Below are 24,559 nucleotides of genomic sequence, written 5' to 3' on the forward strand. Positions count from 1 at the left end.
GCTCTACGGTCCGTCACAGCTGCAAAACCATAGTATCCCTACGACTCATATATAGCATCGTCATTCTCATGAGAATACTTGGATGCGTGCGGACTCGTCACCTTGATACCGTTCTCTAGCCGTGATAGCGTCATCTCATAGCCCTTGTGGTCACACCACGACTTGACCATCTTCACAGCGTTCTTGATCTCTCGCCCGTTGAGTTGCCATGCCGAAAGCTCCTTCAGATCTTCGTCCGTGAGCTCTTCGTTCTTCTTCTCGGCCTTCTCCGCGGCCTCTCCCTCACTATCAGTGCCGTTTGTCAAAGCCTTCGGCTTCGGCTCGCTGGCAGGCAACCGGTCCAAGAACTTGCGCCACACCACGCCCCTCGCCTCGGCTGTGAGCGGCTTGAAAAGCAGGTGGAGACTGACTCTGCTGCGGAAGGCCGAGTCTATCGTGCTGTACAGATTTGTCGTGAGGAAGATGATGCCCCGGTAGTACTCTAGCTCTCTCAAGAAGATCGAGACCAGCTCGTTGCGTGCGATGTCGTGGGGGTGTCGTTCAGCCATGAAGACGTCTGCCTCGTCGAGGAGAATGACCGCGTCCCATTCTGTAGCCATCTCAAAGACTTTCTTGATGTTAGCTCCCAGCGTCGCCGCGTTGATTCCCAGATCTTCAGCCTGGAGATAGAAGAGTGGGCGGTGTGTTCGGTCCGCCACAGCCTCAGCCGTCAAGGTCTTGCCTGTGCCGGGCGGGCCGCTGAGAAGGATGATGAGGCCCTGACCTATGCATGCACTGTTAGTAAATTAATTTTGTGTAAATGAAGCTTGGCTGTTTACCTTTGCCAACGATCACGTCCTCCATTTGCGGCTTCGCGTGACCATAGCTTTCTACAAAGGACAGCACTAGATCCTTCTGCTGCTCATCATATACCAAGTGATCGTAGGCTCTGTCGTTCCAAACCATCGGCCGAATATCTTCTACATAGAAAGACACTATAACATCACATCAGTTCTATATCACGTAATGGCTCGAGAGAGTTCGACGACTAACCCCAGAGCTTGTTCTTGAGTGCGTACCCCTCAAGCAACGGCGACATGAACATGAGGTCGTCCACTTTGGCAAGCAGAGCATCTCTGTTCTTCTGTTGCTCCTCTTCACCCAGGCGCTTGCCGGACACGGCGTTGCTGGCAACTGCGGTGAGAGCGCCTTGCTTGCGGCCAGTGCCTCTGACTGTCTTCTTCATGGTCTCTGGGTCTTTGCCTTCCCGTGTTCCTTGTGCAAGGTGGTGCTTGTTGTAGCCCACAACATCAATCAGAATGCGGCCATCAACCTGTAGATCAGTCAGTCGGCCGTCATATAGTGGCTCGTCACCTTTCTCACATTGTGCTTCTCTAGCTTCTTTCCCTCCTGGTAGATGCCAATACCGGTGTATGTGCAGTAGCTCAGACCCTGATGATCCAAGACCTTGCGCCCTCGCTCAGCTAGTCTAGCCCTTACTTGATCCGCCTCTTGGTGAAACTCGAGGGGATAGTGAGGCAGGTCCGTCACGGGCTTGTTGCCACTGAACGCCGGCAGCTCTAGCTCGTAGTCCTCCCACTGGAACGCTTCGCCGTTGAAGCGCATCACTTTCCCGCGAACGACCATGACCGTCTCGATTGGGTTTATCTTCTTGTAGATGGTGTCGACAACCTTGCACAGAAGCTCACAATTGTTGCCCCATGAGAGAACTACAGAGCCTTTGGGGAAGTATGTCCATGCAAGTTTGAAAGACACCAAGCCGGAAGCCCTGAGATGGTATAACTTGGCGCGGGTCTCACTGAAGATCTCGTCGAGGACCTTGGTCAGGAGCAGAATGTATTGACGCAGCGGGTTGTCCTCATCCAGGGACTTGTACTTGGCCACGATCTCATCGTAACAGAAGAAGAGCGGCCGGAATGGTTCCTCGAATGAAGCCGTCTCGTTGACATCGAGATGGACATCCTCCTTCTTGAGGATCTCATCCAGCGCAGCGACAAGGAGTGGATTCTGGACCTCGATCATGTGATACTTGAGCGCAAACCTGCCCGACATGACAGGTTTCTCCTTGTCCTTGACCTTGTACACCTTGATGGCGACCCTGTCCTGAGCCCTGGCGGCAGACTTGGACATCTGCTTGGGCGGGTAGTCGACCCAGTCGATGCAGTTATCATTGCTGTCACGGCCCTCGAAGAAGGTCTTGACGGACGGGGTGGACCCAAATCCGGGATCCTTCGATGGGTTGGCCTTCTCATCTGCGAGAACAGCATCTCTCACCTTGCCCTTCAGCGAGGTGTCATCCGAGGAGTAGTCGGCGAGAGTCTTCTCCGTCTTTACTCCGATGTTGGACAGCTTGCAGCGCCATTTCCAAGTGATATCTGAGATATCGTCGCGTGACAACATGACTCCTCCTCCTTGAAAGTCAAATCACTTCTTGGAAAATGTAACTATGTGAGGGAAGGCTGGGCGATGCCCGGAGCAGTCAGCACAAGAAGATGGGTGTTGACACGGAATGTCTGGCGAGGGTTAGAAAGTGAGCGGGATGTAAGACGATCTCAGCTGCAAACTGCCGCCGATAGCGATAATATAAAAGACGAGTGGAAATAGCACTGTCTTATTTCGCGAAATTTCTTCGAGAACACGGGGAAACAATGAGAAATAAAAGAGCTCGAACGCAGCAGCCTTGTGCTGGCCGGATGAGCAAGTCGGGCGCTCTGGGCGGCCAGATAGGACTCATTTTCAGGCAGTCAAGTCAGCTCCAAGCAGCAAAAGAAAGACGGCAGTGGCGGTGGCTCATGCAAAGGCCAGCGACCGACCGACCGAGTGGATGATTGGCCTCACAAAACAAGTCCTACCCTAAGGTAACGGTGTTCGCCCTGAATTGCTGCTCCGAAATGCAGCCTGACCGGCACGAGAAGCGCTGGACCTAAGGCCTCAGGATTCCTGGCTGGCGAATCAATCGCCAGACACGGACTCCTCAGAGTCGCGATGCTGGAAGCCTGCGCGGATCACTGCCGGCATTTGAGGGAATGCCTCGTTTGATCAAGGTGCCGCTCTCCGCTCTCCGCGCTTCTCGCTTGCTCGGATGTTGCCCCAGTCTCTCGCATACGATCCTGCTATTCAAGCTGCAGCATATCCTCGTAACAGTCATGCACAGCAGTAGCTAACGTTAGTCTGCTGCAAAGATGTCAAGGCGTCACGTCACAGCGCTAACCTGGTTCCAAGGTTGAGGTCCGAACACTTTCACGAGACCTCACACCCTCAATTACACTTTACGAGTGGTTGGGTCACATCTTCAACTTCTCTCGTCCAACTACCAATGCGAAAGATCTTCTTATACAAGATCCTCTTATATATATATTTTAAGTCTTTAGGTTACGACTTCTACATCCTCATTGAACATATGGCAGTCTATCAGCCCAAAGTCCAGCGTTTTCGCTTGTGTTATTGTGCGACAAGGCTGGCCCTGCGCCATGGTTCTCCACGAGCGCGCTCTAGAACAAGCCACCACAATTGCGCCGCCCCAGGACGTATCAACAAATTTCCCACGACGCCATCAACGGCATGAATGCTCTCTTTGACGTCACTCCGCGAAAGTCCTATGATCAAAGCGCCAAATAACAGCCCTATTCCAGGTCTGGACTACTGATCGAGTCTCTCCATCACCTACCTCATGATGGAGGTTCCAAGACGATCCACTTGCCCTGCCAACCCTCAAACTTCTCTTTGATGACGGCCTCAGTCTGCGTCCAGGGCACTTTGAAGGCACCCGAGTTGAAGCGCGGAGAGTATATGATCATCGGCTCCTCCTTGCTTCGTTGCTTGCCCTTCAACTCGTCAAGTTGTCGCCGTAGTTCAGCCAGCGACGTCCTTGTCTGGCGCAATATAGTCGCCGCCGTGTCTTTCCCTGGCTTGCCCTTCGCCGGATTCGCTCGCCCATATCCGTAGCTCGTGAAGACGCACACAATGGACACCCGCGGTGCGCCGGCGGCCACGTCCGACTCTTGCGGCGGGATGATCAGGCACTGCCCGGCGAGAGATCGGGGCGGCCACCGCTCCGACTCATCTGCTTTGGCGTCGTTGCAGAACGTCTTGTAGACTTCACATGCTGCTGGGAAAATGGTCGCCAACTCGGCTGCGATGCCCGCCCCCCACATTGCTATGCAGTTGGTGGCATGGAGTAAAAATGAGCCTGGAGGCAAGTCCCGCAACGGAAGCTTCGTTGTTGAGAGGGTGAAAACTGTGCCTGACATCCTAATTCAGATCCTAGCCGTGATCGAGACCATGCAATGTCACCATCTGATATGCCTGAGTGCCCCGCTGTACTGTACCATATCGCTGTTACCTAACACTCCGAAGTTACGTGACGAAGCCTGAATTGTCCTCAGTCGAGCTTCAGGTGAGTTGAGACAGCTTCTCTCCGTTGAGTGGCAGTCGATCAGGCTCCCAGCTTTGACGGGCAAGCTTTACTGCTGGAGTGTCCTTTCAATGACAATGTCTCTTGTTTTTCGAGGTTCTATTTCTGCTTGTGCATCATCGGCGAGACGAGGCAGACATGGTGGGGTGTCTTGGCTAGCGCTGGCTTAGTTGCTATCCACAAGGCACCCTGAGCGCGGGGACTTCAATGACAAGCTTCATCTGCCATTTTATGAGACACAACATAGTGCAGTTGATTGATTGATTGATTGATGCCTGTCCTTGCATCGGGTACTCTTAGCAAGAAGACACTCCGCCCGTTCAAGTTGCACCATGGTGAAGTGAGTCCACCATTGTGGAGGTAGCTTTCGAACAAAGCATCAGCACTTCATCATCACAAAGCACTTCACCGAAGACACAATGATCAACACAACGGCAATCGTCTTTGTCTTTCTCCTAGTATGATCTTTCTACCGTTTTATATTGATAAAGGAATTTCCAAGCACTGTAATCGGACAATTCTATTCATTACAACGCCTAGAACAAAGGAGCTACAACTATTAATTTCCATGTAATACCACGCTCTGCCGCATGCTGTTTTTGATCACACAGCTATCGAGGCTCTGAACTGGCATCTGAACCTTGTCGTTCAAGGTAAGTAACGACACTCTGACACAGAAACCACAGCAAACAGAAACATCAATTACGATGGATCGCACCTACAACCCCTCCCAAGCTGTCCGCTTCGGTGGGAGCAGAGCTGGGTCAAGCCAGGTCTACAATCCAGCCATGCCGGTCCATTTCAAGGAAGTACCGAGAAGAGTCAGCAACTTATCCTCGGTGCGCGTTGACAACACAACCCACCGTCGCATCCGCCGTCGACGGCAGATCTGCCGAGCTCCCTTGGTCTACCATATCGTCTTCTGGACCCTCCTCATCGGCCTTTGGTACTACGTACCCTACTGCAAGAAGGTCGAGCCTGCTATCTTCTACCTGCCACGGCTTCACTTGGAGAGCCTCGAATTGGATGCCAAGGATGCTGTACGTCGCATGCTGAGAGACGCTCTTTGCTGGCTGTCTTCTGTGAGTAAACTCTAGGCATTTTGACATCGAACTGATTCCCAGTAACAGGAAATCTGCTGCTAAACGCTCCATACGTACGTACCTCTGGTTGCCAATCGGTCTAGTTGCTGTGGATTATCTTTGTGGCTAGATATATGGCCTACGCTCACTCATGTCTACTTTGTATGCTGTTCTTAGATTCCGTATTGAAGACGGCCATCGGGGCCTCCGTTTTTCCTACAACAAGCCTTAAATCCTCTCAGTCTTTTTCAGATGTGGAAGACTTCATTATATCAATTCAGCTATGCTTACGTCTAAAATTGAATTGCAAATGGATCAACACAGTGCAGATACTCATTCCAATTATAGAATAGTATGGAAGTTTCCTGACAAAACCTTACTTTTCTAGCCAATTATGCAAAGAGTCGCTAGGTTTGGTTTTGAGTTGCACATCGCTTCCCCAGTGATTGTAAAATTCACGAACGCCACAGTACCGTGAAAGTTAGATGAAACCCTAGATTTCCAAAGTTCATTGCGCAATCTCTGTTTTCACTGCCTTCTCGTACTCCAGAGAGTCTTTTGTCCCTCAAAGTTATTAGATGAGATCTTGCCTCCTCTGTAGAGCTTGCGTTTTCCTTCCAAACTGTAGGGTTCTCGGATCAGATGAAACCGATAGACTACTCATGCCAAGCCTGTATAAACGAGGGCAGTCTTCATTGAAAACTTCTTTCGTGAGTCTCGGCTCAGAACTTAGAAGAATAAAATTCAAGAAGTAATTATCTCATTCTATCAGAAGTGAGAGCCAAGGAAAGCTAGTGAGGATAAGGTAGGGTATAGCAAGTAAGTCATCCGATAATCCACGAGGGCGAAACCATGGTTTACGAAATTAGCGGCGGATCTTTCAAGATGTGACATGCATCGCAGAGCCTCTGATCATCCCCATCGACACAGGTGTAAGATTTGTTTGCACGAACCGTTTAAGCGCTGTGGTATAAGTTGAGAAATGTTGAGATGAAAAGCAGTAGCGGAATTCTAATCTAAGTTATAGGAGAAGGGCGAAATTCGAGGACCAGGCTTTAATACCGAATATAGTAGCTATAGGCTTGCACAAAGATATAAGTGAGAGCTCTTTGGCAATTCCGAGGCGTCCAGAGAGAAAGGGTCATAATCCATAGGCATCGGCTCCACGTCACGTAGAGCCTCCTCGACTAAGTCAACCACGTCAGAAGCACAGCCAAATGATAAGCTCCATCCTGCACCACCTTGACCATAAGAATGAACAATCCGGCTTGGCTGATTCTCGCCGGGGAGACGTCGTAGCTCTCTTTCGACACGGACATTTCTCGCCCGGAAGGGCCGCAATCCCTGAGCCAGGGGATACGTAGGATCAACGCGTGCATTCTTCAAGCAGGGAAGAAATGCTTCGCAACGTTGCCGCATACGCTTGATGATAGGTGATTCCAAGGTCAAATCGAGTGTTGTCTCGTTCGGCTCTGCGATTCCGCCGATAAGGAGGATATTGTCATTGCGTGGAACCAAAAACACAATCTCATTTGAATCGTGGACGGCATCAGCCGTGATAGTCAAGGCTGCTTCAACTCTGGGAAAGTCTTTGCCATCATTCATAACGCGGATCAGTCCACCTCGAATGGGATAGCAGGATGCATCGCCAGCAAGTTCGGTTCCTGCAAGTCCTGTGGCATTGACTATAACGTCCGCGCCAAAACGGTGGCGTAAGCTTCCCTCGAGATCTAGCAAGTCTCCTTGAACGGTCTCCGTAACAGTTGATGCACCCTTACCAAGAACAAGTGTCATGAGCCACATCATGCTCTGATCGGTATCAATGATCGGAGCTAGAAGTTCGTATGCATCCACTGCACCATAGCTTGGGCTCACGTGTCGCTGCTCAACAAGTTTGGCGTTATGTCGGAAGCCTCTAACGCCACTGGACATGATCTCAACCATTTTCGAGAATTGTCCGGGATCCTCTCCTACTGGACAGGGGAAGAAAAAGTCCGACGGCATCATTCGAACACCAGAGACCGTGCTCAGCTCGGGCACAGAAGCGATAGCATCCCACGCATGATAGGCGGTCATGCACCAACGCTTAGAGTTGGAAAGAGAGATGCGGTCGGTATGAGAGCCGCATACGGCAGGCGGATACTCCCACAAAGCACCTGCAATTTGAGCGGTGAGTCGACCCTGGGGACTAAAGTTGGCCCATTCTTTCGAGATGATAGTGACCTAGTGCTGATGTGAGTACTATATTATCAGTTTATGTAGATCAAGGAACCTCATTCAAACTTTGTATCCACGGTCTAACAGAACCCAGGCGGTAATAAGTCCCGTCACCCCACCCCCAACAATGAGAATCCGTGGAGCGTTCGAAGTAGCTTGGATGAGTCTCTGGGGATAAGGCGTCAAGTCTCTCCACATGACCAGCTTGGGTATATTGTGAGACACCATTGCAACTTGAAATGTTACTACAAGAATAAAAGCTCTAAGTATTGGCTCAGATATGAAGTTAAGATCATTCTAAGGTTCTAGTCGTTGAGTTGACCTTGATCTTTCCAAGAGCATATGATATAATAAACACGATTTTGCTTCTCCGAGAGCAATTTATAGCTGGGAAACAGCGACATCAGACAAAGCCTATAATACTCGCAACGTCCATGTTGCTGACACTGTCTCATGCCTCAAAGGTAGCTGTTTCAGATTCCACATACACTATCACTCAAAAGGCGAAGCAAATATGACCAGTCTCTGAATGAGGCACTTTCTTGTTAATTTACAACAGTATACTCGTATCATTTGCAGCAAGTCGTTATGTAATGTCACCAATTGGACTGTGTTGTATCCCCCCAATACGAAGTCCTTACTAAGACTTGTCAGTTAGTCTCGGTCAAAACTAAAAGACCAGCAAAATCCCAGCGCTGAACGTATCGTTTCTGAATATAGCCTATGACTTGCATGTCAAAACTTGGGGGCCGGCCTGTGTCTCAACCGGATCTCCACGGAGCGGAGTCTTGTAAGTATCACTATCAGGCATTCCTGTACAACAGATCCGACGGCGTGAGCAGTGCGGTCGTCCCTAGCTTGTATCACCAAAAGCCATAATCTCACTAGTCCAGGCTTGGGCCAGATCCAGAGTTGGGGCCATCGTTGGTGAATGCTGTAGGGTTGCGCAGGCGGATCACCCGTTTGGGGGCGGTGCGTCAGCCTTACGAGGCCTGTGTGCGGTCAAATCATTGCGCCTGGCCAGGATCAGCGCTAAATACTTTCTCAAAGACCTCCAGAGAACATTGCCTAGTTCACGCGATGAGATGGTCGATTTTGTTACTATCATACTGCCCTCAAAAAGTTCATATCAGCACACATCAAATAGCGGATTTACCATCGTATTGTAACTTTACTGCAGCAATTTACCAGGATAACAATTGTAAGTCCAGAACCTCCTTATCGGAGGAGCTACGACTGTACTTCCGTTAAATGTTGATGAAGATGTAGTCACGACTCTTGTCAATTAATTTTCTTTGCCCTTGAGGAAGTAGCATTTATCACTTCTGAGAAGCATATCTTCAAATGGCTCCGGATGGCGGGATGGGAGGATGACAGATAGCGCGGATTAGAATCCCTTGCGGAGTGCGGAGTGCGGCATGCGGTTTCCGCATTTACAAATCTAAATAACTCGTCCGCACATTGACTAAGCTTCCGCAGGTCATTTCGATGCTATGATATGATCATTGGGATGGCTCGATGAGACACAGCATTTTATATATAAAGATGTTCTCGAATCAATAATTTGAAAATGAATTTAATGAAACACCATCTACTGCCTACACGTTTTTCAATTAATCTTTGACATCGACGTTTTCTCAATCTTCTTCCAATCACAATATATTTCAGTCTCAAAATGTCTGGAAAGACTGCTTTCATTACTGGTGCCAGTGGCTTCATCGGTTCTGCCGTAACCAAAGCTGCCATAGCCAAAGGCTATAAGGTCCGCGGCCTCTCTCGTAGCGAGGAGAGTGATGAAAAGATCCGAAAGCTCGGTGGTGTGCCTGTGCGCGGCGAGTTGACCTCACACGACCTGCTCGCCAAAGAAGCTGCAAACGCCGACATCGTCTGCAGTCTTGGAGATGCTTTCATGGGCAGCAAGTTCACCATCCCACATGACGATGCCGTCAAGATCACCACGGCAGCCATCGGTGCACTTGCCGGCGCCTTGGTGGGTACTGACAAGCCCCTTATTGTGGCTTCTGGTGCTCGCATCGTTCGTGCGGACCCTAACGGAGGCTTGACCACTGAGGATGATCCTTTGGATGAGAACTCATTCTTTGATCGTCGTCTTCTCGAGACTCCTGTGCTAGCTTGGGCTCAGAAAGGCGTGAGAGTCGCCACTATCCGCATTGCCCCTTTCGTTCATGGCGAAGGCAATTTGATCGAACTTTTGATAGGCATGGCGAAGTCTCAGGGTGCTGCACTTGTTATTGATGGAGGCAAGGTGAAAACTTCAACTGTCCACGTCGACGATGTGGGTCGCCTCTTCATCCTGGCTGCTGAGAAGACTAAGGCAGGCGAGTCGTACAACGCCACGGCCGAGACTGACATTACGTTTGCGGAGTTCATGGGTGCGATCGCAACCTCTGCTGGTGTACCAGTCAAGGATCTTACGGCCGAGGAGGCTCTCGCCTCAATCGGCCCTATGTGGTCCGACTATCTCAACCAGCCCTGCCGCGCATCTAGCGAGAAGGCCAAGAAAGTACTTGGATGGGAAATCCAAGAAATTGGTTTGATTGAACACATCAAGGAACTATCCAAATAGTTGGTTTCGAGGTTGAAGACTACTGGTCGCTCGCAGTTCATGCTGCTATAACGGTTGTATAGACACGGAGTCATCGGGTGAGAGACAAGGAATACGGGTCCTAATATTATCTTTGGACGGACTGGAGTGCTACAAAACTTGAGTCGACAGACCATCCCTTGAGACTGCATCATTCTCCGCATGTTTGATAGACCATTAAGATAGGATAGGCTTGACATCCTCCTCGACTTTGCACGCCATTTTTTGATACATTGACTCGTGTACGGGACTTCGGTGTGTAAGTGATGTTTTTGAGCTTGTACGCTTCCGGTTACACTCCGCAGCGGAGCATCTTCTCATTTTGTCAGCGCCGTCTTCCCGACGGGCCACACCAGCACTAACAGACTGGGCAATCAACTGGTGAGAAAAGTCTAGTAGTAAGGCGGAAACTCATCAGTACTGACATGCTCGATCTACTATTAGGCGGGCATTTCGTCAGGTACTTTGGCCCGCAGATTCCGCGATTTTCAATCAAACCACATTGCGCACCACAAGTCTGCCCACAGAGCACACCTTTTGAGATTTCTCTTTGACAAGTGTCTCTTGACAGGTTGGATCAGCGGTCTACGCTGATAATGATATCTGTCAACGTGAAGGCGTGTGGAGCATGCGCAAGGGCTAAACGAAGATGCGGCAAGCAATTGCCCGCCTGCGAACGGTGCATCCGACAAAAGCTCAATTGCAGCTACCCGCCAGCCCACAGCCAGAGTCGACGATCTGTCCGACCTGCCGGGCCGAGTGATTATCAATCTCCAGCCCTTTCCACTACATCTAATGAAAATGCTTCATCTCTTCCTGAGGAGCCTCCGGCTAGGAGTCGAGGCGTTGGGATTGACCCCGCTGTGAGAGCAGTCCCCTCGCCTGCAAGCACAACCTCCACATGGGCGTTTCCCCCCAATGCCGATGTCAGTTGCAGCGGCGCTTCTCCCTCACTCGCGGATGCTCAATCCGCTTGGTTCCTAGCACCAGAGACTTGGAAGGTGGTGAGGCTCAATACAATACCTAATCGGCCCATCCGCTTCACCCTCTTCGATGAGTTCGTGGCTACCTTGCAGTCCTGGCTTGCGGATTGGTCGAGGAGCGGAAGCAATGCCTTCATACACAGCGAGCTCTATGCATCACGCGTCCCAGCCCCTGTTGGTGACGTCTTCACTGCACTGACGAGCTACTTCCACCGGGCTCCTGAGACGGAGCCGATGGTCTTCCGCATTGTCGAAGACCGCATCACAAATCTCGTGGCAACTGAAACGCTTGAGCCGTCCGATGTTCTCGGTCACTTGAGCCGTGTGCACGCGCTGATGGGCTACAGCATCATCTGCCTCTTTCATGGCGACATACGTCTGCGCCGCGTCGCTGAAGTGAATCTTCAGCTCCTAGTCTCTTGGAGTCAGGATATGCTGAAGGCCACCGCCCGTGCCGCTAGCAATGGCCAGCTTCTCTACTCGGAAATGGTCAATGCCTTGGCGTTCCTCGGGACTGACGCTGCTGCCCGGTCGATCCCGCCGCAGCATGAACTGCAGGCAGCATGGCAGCATCTCGGTGAGGCAGAAAAGGAGACGGCGCTCTGGCACACATGGGTGGTGACAGAAAGCGTGCGGCGAGCTTGGGTGACAGCCCGTGCCGTTGAGACGATCTATCTGACGTTACGCGATCGCGGAGCCGCGTGCCCTGGCGGACTCATCTTTACTATGAGCAAGAGCGTGTGGGAAGCCAACTCCGCCCTCGCATGGACGAAAGCGTGTGCCGAGTCAGACACGGGATTCCTGCACATCTGGGATACAGACCGATTATGTGTCCAGCCCACGTCGGACGCCATCGATGAGTTTGCCAAGGTCATGATCAAGCTAAACTTCCGCACGGATAGGGCTAGCACTTGGGCTCAAGGTGAATGTGGTAGCTGAGACCGAGGATATTTTGGGATTCCTCACATCCTTGACAACACCATTAGCATCGCCTTGCAGCCACAAGAAACTCACTGTTGGGGATGTACCCGATCAATCTTTTTCAGAATGACCTGATACTCGCAGATCTTGAAGTTGTTGGGCGAAGCCTAGAGGGGAGCGTAGCAAGTCCGCTCACAAAGGTTGCACACGACAGAGTCAACCCATTTGGAGTGTGCTGTATAGCCTTCCAAGGAGGACAAGAGATGTCAGCGGCTCCGCCGGTCCAATATCCGAGTTGTCCCACATGCCAGAATCCGAATTGCAACATAATCTAAGCTTGCTTGGTAGGCTTCTAGCTGTCTACTTCTTTCTAGGCATCAGTTTGACCCAGTCGGCCGGTGTCTACCCAATATACTTCAAGTTAAGCGAACGCCTTGGAGTGCAAGAGTTGCTTACCGGTATACAATGGTACACAATGGATGATTCATCCTCAAGATTAGGTCATCTCTTAGGCCAGCTGTCATCTCGAATAGGCTATCAGTGCGACAACGCTTATATCTACAGTATGCATGCGCGAACCCATATCAGTTATTGCCTATTGGCGCGCACCCAATCATCTACAAACCCTCGATAGTCCGCCTGTGTATATGGCTCAAACAGCTCCCGCAGCCCGCCCTTCCGCCTTGTCTCCAGCCCCAAGTCGTTCAGAAGCTGGTCCCAATACGGCAGCTGATCAAACACAAGATCAGGATAGAACCTGCCATGTCCATATGGCGCGCGGTGCTGAGTGAAGCGCTGCAGCAGTGCCGTCTCCGCGAACACGCGCCCCTCCGCAATGTCGTGGGACAGGTTTGGTAGTTTGCCGTTCATGTAGGCTAGAGCCCACAGGCATTGGATCTCCAGCCGGATCGTGTTGGCAAGGTTGCTAAACATGCCAATGAAGACCAGCGATCTGTCATCAACGGCCGTGAGGCCCGGCGGGGCGATTCCGCGGTACAGCCTCCACGGCGTGTAGGTGATCTCCGCAGCCATGCCGGGATGGTACGGCTTGGGGGTGCTCGAACCAGGCTGCATGAAGGGGCCTGTCAAGAGCCGAGGAAAGCGAGAGCCGATCGCGAGATCGGCATCAACGTCCTGTTCCGCCCAGAATGACGTCTGTGTCTTGCTGAGCTCGGTGGTAGGGAGACCTAAATCAGAGTGTGACGTTGTTGGCGCAAATGAGATGGTTGGCTTAGCTGAGAAGCCAGTGGCGGCAATCAAGGCGTCAACCGGCAATTCGGTCCCATCGGCGAGGTTGATAGCATGCGGCGAGACATGGTCGATGTCCTGTCGGTGAATCCGCACCTGGCCATTGCGAACGAAGTCGAAAAAGTCCGTCTCATAGCTGAGAGTTCCAGAGGCTGTGCCGTACCAAAAGGGATTCTGCTCCGGTTGCAGTATCCCAAACCTTTTGTCAGTCTTATAACCACAATCATTAATGGTATCATGCTTGATGAGTTTCCAGAAGTTTTGTGAGATTGTCTTTCCTATCGAGTTGAAGTGTAAGAAGCGTTTGAGCCAACCGAAGCCAGAGAAGTCGGGGAAGATTGAGGGTGACATGAAGCTGAAGAACCTCCTTGTTACCAATCGCTCTCGCCATGCTTTGAACGGCCCAAGCATGGTAAAAGGAGGAAACACCCAGACAGGCCCGCGTCCGGTCTTGCGAATGATCCAGTCGACCTTGTGACCGGAGTTAATCGACTCATAGACCGCATCATAAGCCGACTTGCTTCCGCCAAGAACTGCAATGTTTTGGATCTCTTGGTTCTCGAAGACATCTGACCTCGGACCCAATTCGGATGAGTGAATAAATGGTGCTTCGAATTCCTCTATTCCATTCAGCTTAGGCATGTGAGGCACACTGAGGATGCCCGTAGCAATGACAAGCTTCTGGCACTGAAGTATTCGTGGCCGGCCATCATTTTCCTTGACCTCAACGTCCCAAGTGACACCACCTGCACTTCTCCTGACTTCCACGACTTTGGTGTTGAAGCGGATTCTTCGCGTCACGTCAAACTTGTCCGCATAGGCAGTCAAATATGCATGCATGGCCTCGCCTGTGACGTGCTGCCCCGGCTTGATCCCAAACTCTTCCCCCATGGGGAAGTCGGTCCAATCGAGCGAGCTCCAGAGATTGTTCGTTTTCAGCGCCGGATACAATTGCTGTTTAGACCACACACCGCCAAGCGTTGAATAGCCGTCGACAAGCACGATTTCTGCACCTGGATCGTATTGAAGGAATGTCTTTGCAGCGCAAAGGCCACTAGGCCCTGCGCCAACGATGAGGATGTCAATCATGGCGGGCGATTCCACCACTGAGGGCAGGGAAGAGAGCGATGGCTTACGGCGAGGTAACACATTCTCCAGAGGGAAAAGAAAGGACTATGTGCAGATAATAAAGCCTCAATACCTGGGCAAGCAGACCTACAACAATCTTACAGTCCTCACAAAAGATAACAGCCAGGAAGGAGAACCCGCCCGCATGGATCCTCTTGCATCGCCTACCATAGCCCTCGTACCGAAATTAGCATAGCACTGGCCGCCAAAGTCCAAAAGTGTCGAAACCGACGCATGAGCTGAGATTAGCGCGGGCCAGAGGTAAGCTGACACGCAGTCCATTGCCGATGATTTGGCATGCGCGAGAATGGTGGCTGTACTGATAGCGGCCTTGTGCGGAATCTAAGAAAAAAGAAAGCAAATCACCTCAATCTTTTGTTAATAGGCTGGTCTCGACCGCGGGTAAATTGATCCAGCATCGGTAGCCTACTTGACGCTATGAGTCCAACTTGTTGGGTTCGAAGCAGACGCCAAGTTTGGAGGACGTGACTCAAGGATGGTAGAGAATGATATTGAGATGCGAGCTGAATTGCGATCGGATTCCACACCTCGCTCCTGTTTCAACTCTCCCCTATATTGATTGCAATCTTCTTAGGCTATTGCTGCAGATCCCTTCCTGTAAGGCAATGCTGCGAGCAGCGTCTCACTGACACTGGTGAACGGACACGGCTACGACAATCCGACAGACAGCCGACAACCGGGCGGTTGGAAGCCCGATCCCTGTTATGATACCGCCTTACGGCAACACGAGACGCACTTTAAGTGCATCACCGCTCGCAATGGCCTCGCTCTGCGCCTCCAGCTCCAGCATATCCCACGTGCAGTTGACATACCTCCCTGCGAGCCACTCCCTCCTCTCGGCGGTCAAGTACGCAATCGTGTCTGCCGGCAGCTCCGCCGTCTCCGTGTAAGCGACCTTGACCGGGTCCGGGATGTTCGTCAGCTCCGGCCCGCCCGCGAGCGGCGTTGGGACGTTGCCGGGGTGGACTGAATACGCGATGAGCCCTCTGTCGGCGTATTCGATGCTCGCAAACTCGGAGATGCGCAGGTTCGCGAGCTTGGACGGCTGGTACGCGCTCAGCGTTGGCGTCTGCAGGTGTGCGCCGACGCTGGCGACCGTGCAGATCGTCTTGAGCCCGTCGGCCGTGTCGAGCAGCAGCGGGATGAAGGTGCGCATGACCAGGTACTGACCCTTGACGTTGAGCTCCCATGTGTTCCACCACACGTCCGGGTCTGTGTCGGCGATGAGCTGCATCTCGCCTAGGCTCGCTGCGTTGCTGACCACAACGTCCAGGCGGCCGAAGGCATTGCGTATCTCGCCCGCAGCCGCCTCGACACTTACCCTATCGGTCACGTCCAGCTTGAGCGACAGAACTTTCGGCTTGGGTCGTCCAGCTTCCTGCGCAGCAGTCTCGATCTCCTTGGCCAAGACTGTCAGATCAGACCTCGCTCCAATGGCAATGTACGAAGCGCCAGCTCGCGCATATGATATTGCGATTGAATATCCAATGCCTCTCGATGCGCCAGATATGAAAACAGCGCGACCCTCATGTGAAGGTTTCAAAGATGTAGGATCAATAGCAGGGTAGGTGTCATTGTGAACGGTCTTGGTAACAGTATAGTCGCCTTGGAGCGCATATGTCAGTAGAAAATCGGCAGAGAGCAGTGGCATGACGAACCTGGTCCCTCCAGCGGATTCGCAGTTCCTTGTGGAGGGGGCATATTTACTGTCAATCTAGGTTTTAGGTAAGGTTACTTACGTGATGGCTGCAGGACACTGGCGACGTATTCTTCAGAATCAGTATCACGATGCCATCTAGAGGTTGTTGTGGTCAAGACGCAGACAAAGCTATCGGAGGAATTCTAAAGACTTATACCACCGTCACCGTAGACCATCCATTCAGCCTCATGACGCAAGGGCTGTCACACGGTAGCAAACGCCGTCGGCGTCGGCGAAAGTTTCAACGGTGTTAAGCAGGTTTTTGACAAGCGGGAACTACCTGTCGAAGGCTGGCCGGTCGAGTTAACGTGTAGCGGGAGCGGGCGACTCAGCTCGCAGCAGCCGAGAATCCTTCAGGCATGCAAGCCATGTTCTCTCTCTACGGTGGTTCGTCTGCCATTGGCCCTGTCGGATTGCTCAAGTTCGCATGCGAGGCCGAGATATGTAAACGCTTTTGCAAATAAACGGCATGATATGGCACGGAGCCTCTCCGAGAAGACCACTTACTTAGCTCCATGCAACCGGCTGACAGGTCCCCAATTTTCACCGGATCTGGGTCCGGTGGCGGTGGTCTGCTTAGCACCATGGTCCGGCGTCATAGCAGCGGCATCGAATTATGATAACATCGAAGCCGTCTCATTTCTTGTTTTCTTGATACAAGTGCTTCTACATAGACTACACTCTAGCAAATGCATGCGACTCCTTTGGGAAGAGCAAGCACCGAAAATGCGAGGCACTCCTTTCCATACTACAACGCCGCGAACTCCAACAATTGCAACCAGAATGCATGCAATTTGCTGTCTCGTCATCCTCGAGCCTTCTTTACTTAATCGAAGGTAACTAGAGCCCATCGCATCTCTCGCCTATTCTATTTCCCAACCGTCGATCATCAACCCTAATAGGTCAGGATAATCGGTGATTTCTAGTCTCCTACTGCCCGAACATGGTCTGTTCCAGTGAGTGACAGCCATCTTTGGTCATTGAACTCTTAACGGTTCATTGGTTTTTAGGCGAAGTAGCTCTTCCAAAGAACTCCTTCAAGATCTTCGAGTTGTTCTGCGGTGAAATACTGTAAAAGATAAATTGTCAGCAATGTTTCCGATGATGATGAGCTGCTTTGTAATGAACGTACCTTTTGATCCACTCCCCAACTATCCTGTCTAGTCTTCTTGAACTCCGCCAAGACTGTCTTGGTTGCCTTGCCCACCACACCAGGATCGCTGGCTGCCCGTCGTGCGAGATGAGCCAGCACATCCGGCATCCAGGATGGAGGCGGAGTCGCATATGGGAACGCTTCGATGAGTGCCCCCAGGCCTAGAACAGCCGCATGTCGTCTGACAACCTGCTTCTGCACATCCACGGGTGTATCCGTTCCGGGCAGCTTACGCTTCGGCATAGGGTTGGCGTTGAGTTGTTGCTTGAATCGCGCGATCAAGCTCTCAATGATTGGATTTCTAATTGCAGCCGGCGAGCAGCGAATCATACCTGCCAACGTCACTGAAGCACAATCTCTGACTTCCAGCTGAGCATCTGCCAGCATATCGCCCACTGCTCCAAAGAGGAGTTCCCGTTGCTCAGGCTTGGTCAAGAAGAGGCGGCGGAAATAAACAACTTGCATGTTGACAAGAGCGCGCAGTCTTTGGTGCCAGCTGACAGCTGTTTTTCCGACGCGAATGAGAGACTTGATGAATTTTTCATCCTCGCCACTTCGCAAAGGAATGTTTGGAAGGTGGCGGTAGACGTGATATGCAAGCCTCATGAGCTCAGGGTCCTCTTTAACATCCATCATATGCAGGAGCTGGTCAATGAACGGCTCCGGGAAGAACGGAACTAGTTGGGTGCACTCCTGCGAACTAAGCATGCAGTCCAGCCACATAAGAACCGTCTTCGAGCCGCTCGTGTAGCTACTAGGTGTTTGTTGGCCTGGCGCACGCTCATGACGCCAAGTTTCAAGGCGTGTGAAGACCTCCTTGATGGTAGCCGAAAATTCCTCGTCTGGCTGATACGGACGAATGCCGATTGACGATTCAGCCTTGTTGCTCTCGAGCAGTGCCGTCACATCCGGGAAGGACTCGTGGTAGCGAGTTCGGTATATTGTAGCAATAACTCGGCCAATGGCCTCGCGGACTGACTTATAAGGATGGTCGATATGCGTAAGGAAGTCCTCCAAGATGGGTTTCTCATTTCGGAAATGCCAACCTGCATCATTAATCAAGAACTCGAGGAGCTGCACCTTGGACGATTCCTTGAAAGCCGCATTAGAGTTCATGTCAAGCTTGAACGATCCGAGCTGCTCCATAAACTCGTGGGACCGCCGAGGGTCCTTGGAACCGATAGTCAGGTGCAAGCACGTCATCCAATACTGCTGATTCTCTGGAGTGAGGCCGTCCGCAATGATCTTGAGCATCATAGGCGCCGCAAATCCCCATGTCTTGTTACGGAATTCAAGCGGATCATCTGATCCTCCAGACAAGAGAGCGCCGAGAATTTCTGCTGTAGCTCGATGCTGGTGCTTGTCACTGCCATCGCCGTAGACATCCTTAACCAGGTCCTTGATTTCGTCAAAGGTGACAGTAGTCACACCATAATTCATCAAGTCGAATACGTGCATGAGCAATACGACATTCTGCATTCGGAACCGGTCCGCTCCTGTATCGCGTGGTTCCTGCTTGAGATATTCGAAGCACTTGGCGAACCACTCCTTGGTCAGAATCTTGCCAATCTGTTCCCTAGCGCGGGTTTCCACGTCGTCATATTCCAGGAATGGCTTTGGATCGGCTCTCGAAGCATTGAATTTTTTACTCCATACAAGCCATCCAGGATGGTCGCTGTCGACAAAGTATTCGGCACCATCATACTTCTCAAATGAGGTCAAGAACTTGTCTGTCCAATTAGGATCATCTGAAGGTACATCGATCTCTACAGTATTGAGGTCGGTGTCTTTCTCTTGAAGGTAGTTCTGGTACTTGTGTCCATACACAGCACGCACATCGATTCCCGTGAAAATATTGGAGAAGGCGGACTGGTAATTCGCACGGAGTCCAGGATGGGGATCATTTGTGCCGTTCGCTACCAGTTCAATGAACTCAGGCGGTGCCAAGGTATCAAACCTCAAGCAGAGATTCGTCGCGAAGATGGCACACCTGGTTGCAACCTTCCAATGCGCCACCTTGGCCTTCTCAACGAGTTCAAGCCCCAAAGCAGCTTTCTTGGCTTCGACTCTCTTTCTGCGCTCAACGATGAAGTCATGCCGCGTCCCGATGATCCTAGATACATCATCAATTGGCTTGATAGTATCGACAATAGTTTCATCCTTGATAATCATACGCTCGAAAGCTTTGCCGAAGTCCAAGAGGGGGTATAGTGCAGTTGAACCAAGCTGCTGGATTGAAGTTTTGTCTACACCTGCAGTCTGAATATACAGGCGCATCATATCCGGGGCAAAGCGCCAGTCTTTCATGAGAGTCTTGATGAGGGTGGTGAAAAGAAGAGTGTACATGGCTCCCTTGATGCGATCGTGATCGTTCGTTTCCAAAGCTTTGCGTAGCCTGTCTAAGATGACTGGTATCACCAATGGGCGGCCACCAATGAGGACCTTAAGCGACGAGTCCTGAGCGCCTTGTGCAACCCTACGAACATCAGCGTAGGAAGAGACACAAGACTCGGCCAAGTCAAGTAATAGGCGTTTGTCTAAGTCGCTCTTCTGCCGGTATGAAGCATTGTACTTGACCCGTTGCAATTGGTATGCGTCTGCACGCTTGATGAGCAGCGGCCGGGGGTACACTTTACGCAATCCGCTGATCTTGAATGGTGATATGTCCGCTTTGTAGAGCCTCACCAGCCGTTCGAGAGGATGGGCAGAGCGCTCGATTCCCACATCAGTGATCCAAGTTCTGTATGTAGCATACAGGGCAGTGAAACAAGTCACATCATCTTCTTGATTTGCATTGAGGAAGCCATGCGTCTTAGAAAGCAGCCGTCCAATGTCCTCTCGCAGTTCATGGATGCGGTTGTATAAGGGGCTCTTTGAGTCGAGGAGATAGCCGGCAGGATAGCGGAATTGGCGTTTCAGCTCTTCATCATCGGCTACTTCAGCTAGAGGATCGTCATCCTCTTCCATCACAGTATCTCCTTCTGTGTCGATGTTGCCGTTACCGTTTACATGGCCATTTGCCTCTCCGGATGCCCTCTTGGGGTCGAACAAACTCGAGACACCTGAAATCACTAGCCGGATCTGAGTCAACTGCCTTGACACTTCATCGCCCCACTCTTTGTTCTTTCCCTTTCGGCTAACAGGTGTTTCATCGCTCATGAGTAACTCCAGCCGTTTTGATGCACCATTGGCCTGGGATTCAAATAGTTCAACAGCGAACTTAATCTCATCAGGAGACGGGCGGTGCCACTTGATAGAAAGATCTGTAGGTGCTGTAGTACGGCCCCAATCTGTGACGTCCAGGCCTCGCTGGATGACATCTGGCTCATAGAGGGCATTGTCAATTGGGTATGTGTGGGTTAGATTCAAGAGTAAATGGTGAATGTAATTCGAGATATGAATAGTGGGAAGGCCGCGGCACTTCTCCTGCATGTATTGGGCAATGCCAAACAGCTCTGATTTGTACTTTAGAACCTCGTTGCCGACATGAACAACACACATGCTTAGCATGCTCACATGCCAGACTAGAGCGCGATCTCGAGGCAAGACATCCGTTCCACTACTACGATCGGAGGCGGCGCCGTTGTAGTCAATCTCGTTGCGGATGTTTACGATGAGCATTGGAATGAAAACTTTCAGCGTTTTCTCGGGGTTCACCTTGCAGAGTGCATTGCAAATCCAGGCCATGGCATCCCTGGCTTGGTGAACGACGTGAGTGTTGACGAAAGTTGACAACTTATCGAGAGCCATATCGAACAAGTCTGGCGAGAGAGATGCGAAAAGAGGTGTTAACGCCGCAGGGAGAGTATTGATGACATTGTCTTCGGGAGAACCCGTCCGAAGGTGAGACGCGTCAGGTAGGTTTTCCAGCAGAGTGAAGACCTTTCCCAGCAGTGCAAGGATGAATTCTCCAAATCCCGCCGTTGAAGATCGGACAATGTTTGCCTCATCTTCATCTGTCAGCTCTTCGTCGTAGTTGATCTTGACATCTTGACCTTCTCGCTCCATGCGATCCATTTCGCCTTGGACCCACTGCATTGCTAGTGTAGTATCCTGAATATCACTGTGCTCTTTGATAAGAGGCGCAAAGGGGATGCTGTAGGCGACACTCTGTATGAAATTGAGTGTGTACTGTGTCTTTCCCAAATCATTGGCATCGATACCAGGCAGGGCCAGAGCTAACAGCGCTGTTATGTGGCACCTGAAACCCTTTTGTTTCGCCATAATGTTCGCAATCATCTGTAGACCGCAGAGACTTGATGTTGTACGGTGAACTTCCACCAGTCCTTGCAGACTAGGATAGAATCTCTGCAGCGCTCCTGGGAGCATCAGGCCAGGCTCGAGGTATGCCAAGCCTTGTAGAGTGGAGTAGTAGTAATTCACAATCTTGGAGCTCTTCGAGAAAAGTCCCATGAAAGTGACCTCCTTCAAGGCAAGGACGAACCGCCTCCTGACCTCTTCGTTAATCTTGCGTTCTGGTGGTGTGTCTAGTTCCCCGCTCTGCTCACGGTTCCACCGAGACACAAATATGTCAGTCAGGAAGAAAGTCAACTGTGCCAGGAAACTTGTCCACGATCCTTGGTTGGATGGATGGAAAAATGTGTCGACCGACTCCATCAAACCCTCCAAGCCGGACAGAATGGAGTTTTCTTGCTCCAGACATGCTGGAGACAAGGAATGGATGATCCACCGTGCAATCATGTAAGGAACGGGGTATTTCTTCTTATCCTTCTCCAAGTACACGCCAAGGCCAGAGGAATAGTCTAGTGTCGTGTATGGAGAGTTTGCTTGGCCAACGGGAATTTCCGTTAGGCGCAAGATGGCAGTGAAGATGAGGTCGGACTGCTCCTTGGTGAAGATGCCATGCTCGGTAAAGGGCACGTGCTGGCAGTGGAGGTAATCTCTAGCCATCCGCGAGAAGATATCGACGAAGAATATGTCAAAAGTCTTTGATCTTGACATGAGAGACCACAGGTGGAAGTACGTCGGTACGTAGTCTGAAGGTTGCGATTGTGCCTCCGAAGCGGGGGCAGGAGTCGTAGGGACCAAGACACCGATACCTCCAACTACGATATAGGCATTTGAGAGGTCAGACGTGCTGAAGAATGGGAGCAGTTCCTCCAACATCTCGCGTCTGTCTTTCGGGTCGAAGTACGAGTTTGAATGCAAGCAAAGCTTGAGCAAGTGCTTCTGAGATCTTCTCCTGCTTCCCTGGTGTGAGGGTGTCTCTGAGGGCAACACTAGACCCTTCATCTCCTTCCACAGCGGTCGCCAGTCGAACGTTAGATCTTCGCCGGGCTTGAGATAGTGCTTTTTCCTGATTGACATGCTCCATTAGCTCGTCGATGAACCGTGTATACATCTTTCCATTCAAAGAGCACTCACCTTGTTAGTGTGATGACCATTCTGGTGAAACGGTCCGCAGTATTACTATCCAGTCCCGGTGCCAATGCAAGGTGGTAGTATAGCTTTGCAAGCCTCGCGCGGAGTTCGCGGGTCATCTCGAACTTGAGATTCAACCATCCTTGTAGCTCTCGTGTCCAGTGTAGCGCTCCGGGGGCGAAGTCTTCGGCCTTCACAGCGATGTAGAGGTTCTTGAGAATACCAGCCAAGGCGGCATCGCGCTGGGCGCCATCTTCGACATCGAATGGTAGGAGGCGGAAGTAGCTAAATGTTCTCGGTCGGTAACGCTTCTTGTCGTCTTCTTCGGGGCCGGCGTTGAATGGTAAGCCGGGAGACGTCGCTCTCGAAATCGTCTCGACAGAAGGAATATTGCCAATCAGGAAATGCGCCGCTTCGGCGGCAGCCGTGGCGGACAAGCCGGCGGATGAAGCCTGGTGGCTACCGTTGATTTCATCCATTTCTCCGCGAGCTCGTCGGCGATTCGAGATCGGGCAAGGTGGTGTGGTGGCGGAGGTGTGCGGAGTCGAGCAGAGCCGCTGGAAGGGTCGCACGACCGTAACTCTCGCGGTTGGACGAGGTGGGAAGATCAAGAAAGAGGGGGAAAGTCGTCTAGGACAATGGTAAAATCGTAATTGAGACGCCCTTTGATGCTACAGCACAGCTCTCTGACATTTCGCCTCCCAGCGAAGGCGACGAAAAGCTTTGTAATGGGAACGGAAGGCTGGCGGGTGTCGCAGAAGAGGTGGCTTTACTGGAGCTGCTCTGGAGACTGGAGCTCAGCTTTTCCGGAGCTGTCACACTCGGCCGTCGGGAGGGCGCGTCCAGTCTTACTCAGGGACTAATAGGCCGGAGCTGGACAAAGGACGAGGACCAACGATGCACGAATTGGCGCCGGCAGCCGTCTTTCCGTAAATAAGAGCACGAGAGAATAGATTGACACTTATGAGCGCGCCGGTAACGGATTTTGGAGGTGTCGTGGAGATGTTGCTTTCTTTTAGGATCGCTGTGCGTGCGTGCTGGCGGCCGGCATAGGATCTAGGAAGCGAATGTGACCTGGTCGCTAAGATTGCCTGTGACCAGGTTAGCAACTGCTACGCAGTAGGTAGCCACCACAGTCCACAATAACACGGGCGCAACGTCAGTGAGCTTGTTGCCTTGGGTTCACCTCACCCAACAACACATACCTTAGTCAGGTAAATGGCGGGTAGATGTATCGGTTAGGTAAAGAGCCTGCACTCGCAACACTTCAGGTAGACGTCAGTCAGCGTCAGTGTCTATTTTCATGCAATGCCGCAGGTTGAAGATGCGAATTTGTGTTGGGGATGCGAGTGTTGCATTGCATCCCATATCCCATGTCCCAGCCCAGCCAGCCCAGCCTTGCCGGGCCAGTGAATGAATCGATAGCCTGCGCACAATCCAAAGTGGGAGCAGCCTACCAGATCCGGGCTGGTGTCGCAAAAGCAACAGCGGGAGCGGGCAGGGGACCTCAGGTCGGCGATGACAATGCAGCGATCTTACATACCTCTTGAAGTTCTGTATCGTAAGCCGCAAGGTCCTTATGAGCACGCCTCGAGACCCGGAGGCTTGGAGCTTTGAATTGGAATCAGAGTCGGGTCTAAATCCAACAGGACGGCAAAACCCCCGGTCAGAGGTCTACCCGTCAATGATTGATCGAGACAAAGGGT

At 51.6% G+C, this 24,559-nt stretch overlaps 7 protein-coding genes across 7 annotated transcripts; 2 read left to right on the forward strand and 5 right to left on the reverse strand.

Annotated features, from left to right (window-relative positions):
- Nucleotides 1–38: 38 nt before the first annotated feature.
- On the reverse strand, nucleotides 39–2,400 carry UCRPA7_1209 (putative aaa family protein; the record flags this gene model as incomplete). The annotated part of the gene is made up of 4 exons (XM_007913795.1): nucleotides 39–763; nucleotides 819–974; nucleotides 1,033–1,312; nucleotides 1,363–2,400. The coding sequence occupies 4 exons, from the start codon at nucleotides 2,398–2,400 to the stop codon at nucleotides 39–41; spliced, it is 2,199 nt and encodes a 732-aa protein (XP_007911986.1).
- Nucleotides 2,401–3,668: 1,268 nt separating this feature from the next.
- On the reverse strand, nucleotides 3,669–4,154 carry UCRPA7_1210 (putative adp-ribose 1 -phosphate phosphatase protein; the record flags this gene model as incomplete). Its single annotated transcript, XM_007913796.1, has 1 exon — nucleotides 3,669–4,154. The coding sequence occupies one exon, from the start codon at nucleotides 4,152–4,154 to the stop codon at nucleotides 3,669–3,671; it is 486 nt and encodes a 161-aa protein (XP_007911987.1).
- Nucleotides 4,155–9,388: 5,234 nt separating this feature from the next.
- UCRPA7_1211 (putative nad dependent epimerase protein) lies at nucleotides 9,389–10,300 on the forward strand (the record flags this gene model as incomplete). The annotated part of the gene is made up of 1 exon (XM_007913797.1): nucleotides 9,389–10,300. One exon carries the CDS (start codon nucleotides 9,389–9,391, stop codon nucleotides 10,298–10,300), a length of 912 nt encoding a protein of 303 aa, XP_007911988.1.
- Nucleotides 10,301–11,219: 919 nt separating this feature from the next.
- On the forward strand, nucleotides 11,220–12,240 carry UCRPA7_1212 (putative rna polymerase ii mediator complex component protein; the record flags this gene model as incomplete). Its single annotated transcript, XM_007913798.1, has 2 exons — nucleotides 11,220–11,244; nucleotides 11,303–12,240. The coding sequence occupies 2 exons, from the start codon at nucleotides 11,220–11,222 to the stop codon at nucleotides 12,238–12,240; spliced, it is 963 nt and encodes a 320-aa protein (XP_007911989.1).
- Nucleotides 12,241–12,810: 570 nt separating this feature from the next.
- UCRPA7_1213 (putative dimethylaniline monooxygenase protein) lies at nucleotides 12,811–14,559 on the reverse strand (the record flags this gene model as incomplete). The annotated part of the gene is made up of 1 exon (XM_007913799.1): nucleotides 12,811–14,559. The coding sequence occupies one exon, from the start codon at nucleotides 14,557–14,559 to the stop codon at nucleotides 12,811–12,813; it is 1,749 nt and encodes a 582-aa protein (XP_007911990.1).
- Nucleotides 14,560–15,334: 775 nt separating this feature from the next.
- On the reverse strand, nucleotides 15,335–16,320 carry UCRPA7_1214 (putative nad-p-binding protein; the record flags this gene model as incomplete). The annotated part of the gene is made up of 2 exons (XM_007913800.1): nucleotides 15,335–16,224; nucleotides 16,278–16,320. 2 exons carry the CDS (start codon nucleotides 16,318–16,320, stop codon nucleotides 15,335–15,337), a joined length of 933 nt encoding a protein of 310 aa, XP_007911991.1.
- A 1,004-nt stretch (nucleotides 16,321–17,324) lies between these two features.
- Nucleotides 17,325–23,332, reverse strand: UCRPA7_1215 (putative proteasome activator subunit 4 protein; the record flags this gene model as incomplete). The annotated part of the gene is made up of 3 exons (XM_007913801.1): nucleotides 17,325–17,387; nucleotides 17,451–22,788; nucleotides 22,857–23,332. 3 exons carry the CDS (start codon nucleotides 23,330–23,332, stop codon nucleotides 17,325–17,327), a joined length of 5,877 nt encoding a protein of 1,958 aa, XP_007911992.1.
- Between the last annotated feature and the right edge of the window lie 1,227 nt (nucleotides 23,333–24,559).

This window comes from Phaeoacremonium minimum (genome assembly GCF_000392275.1).
Source record: "Phaeoacremonium minimum UCRPA7 unplaced genomic scaffold PA7_03_scaffold_62, whole genome shotgun sequence".
Lineage (NCBI taxonomy): Eukaryota > Fungi > Ascomycota > Sordariomycetes > Togniniales > Togniniaceae > Phaeoacremonium > Phaeoacremonium minimum.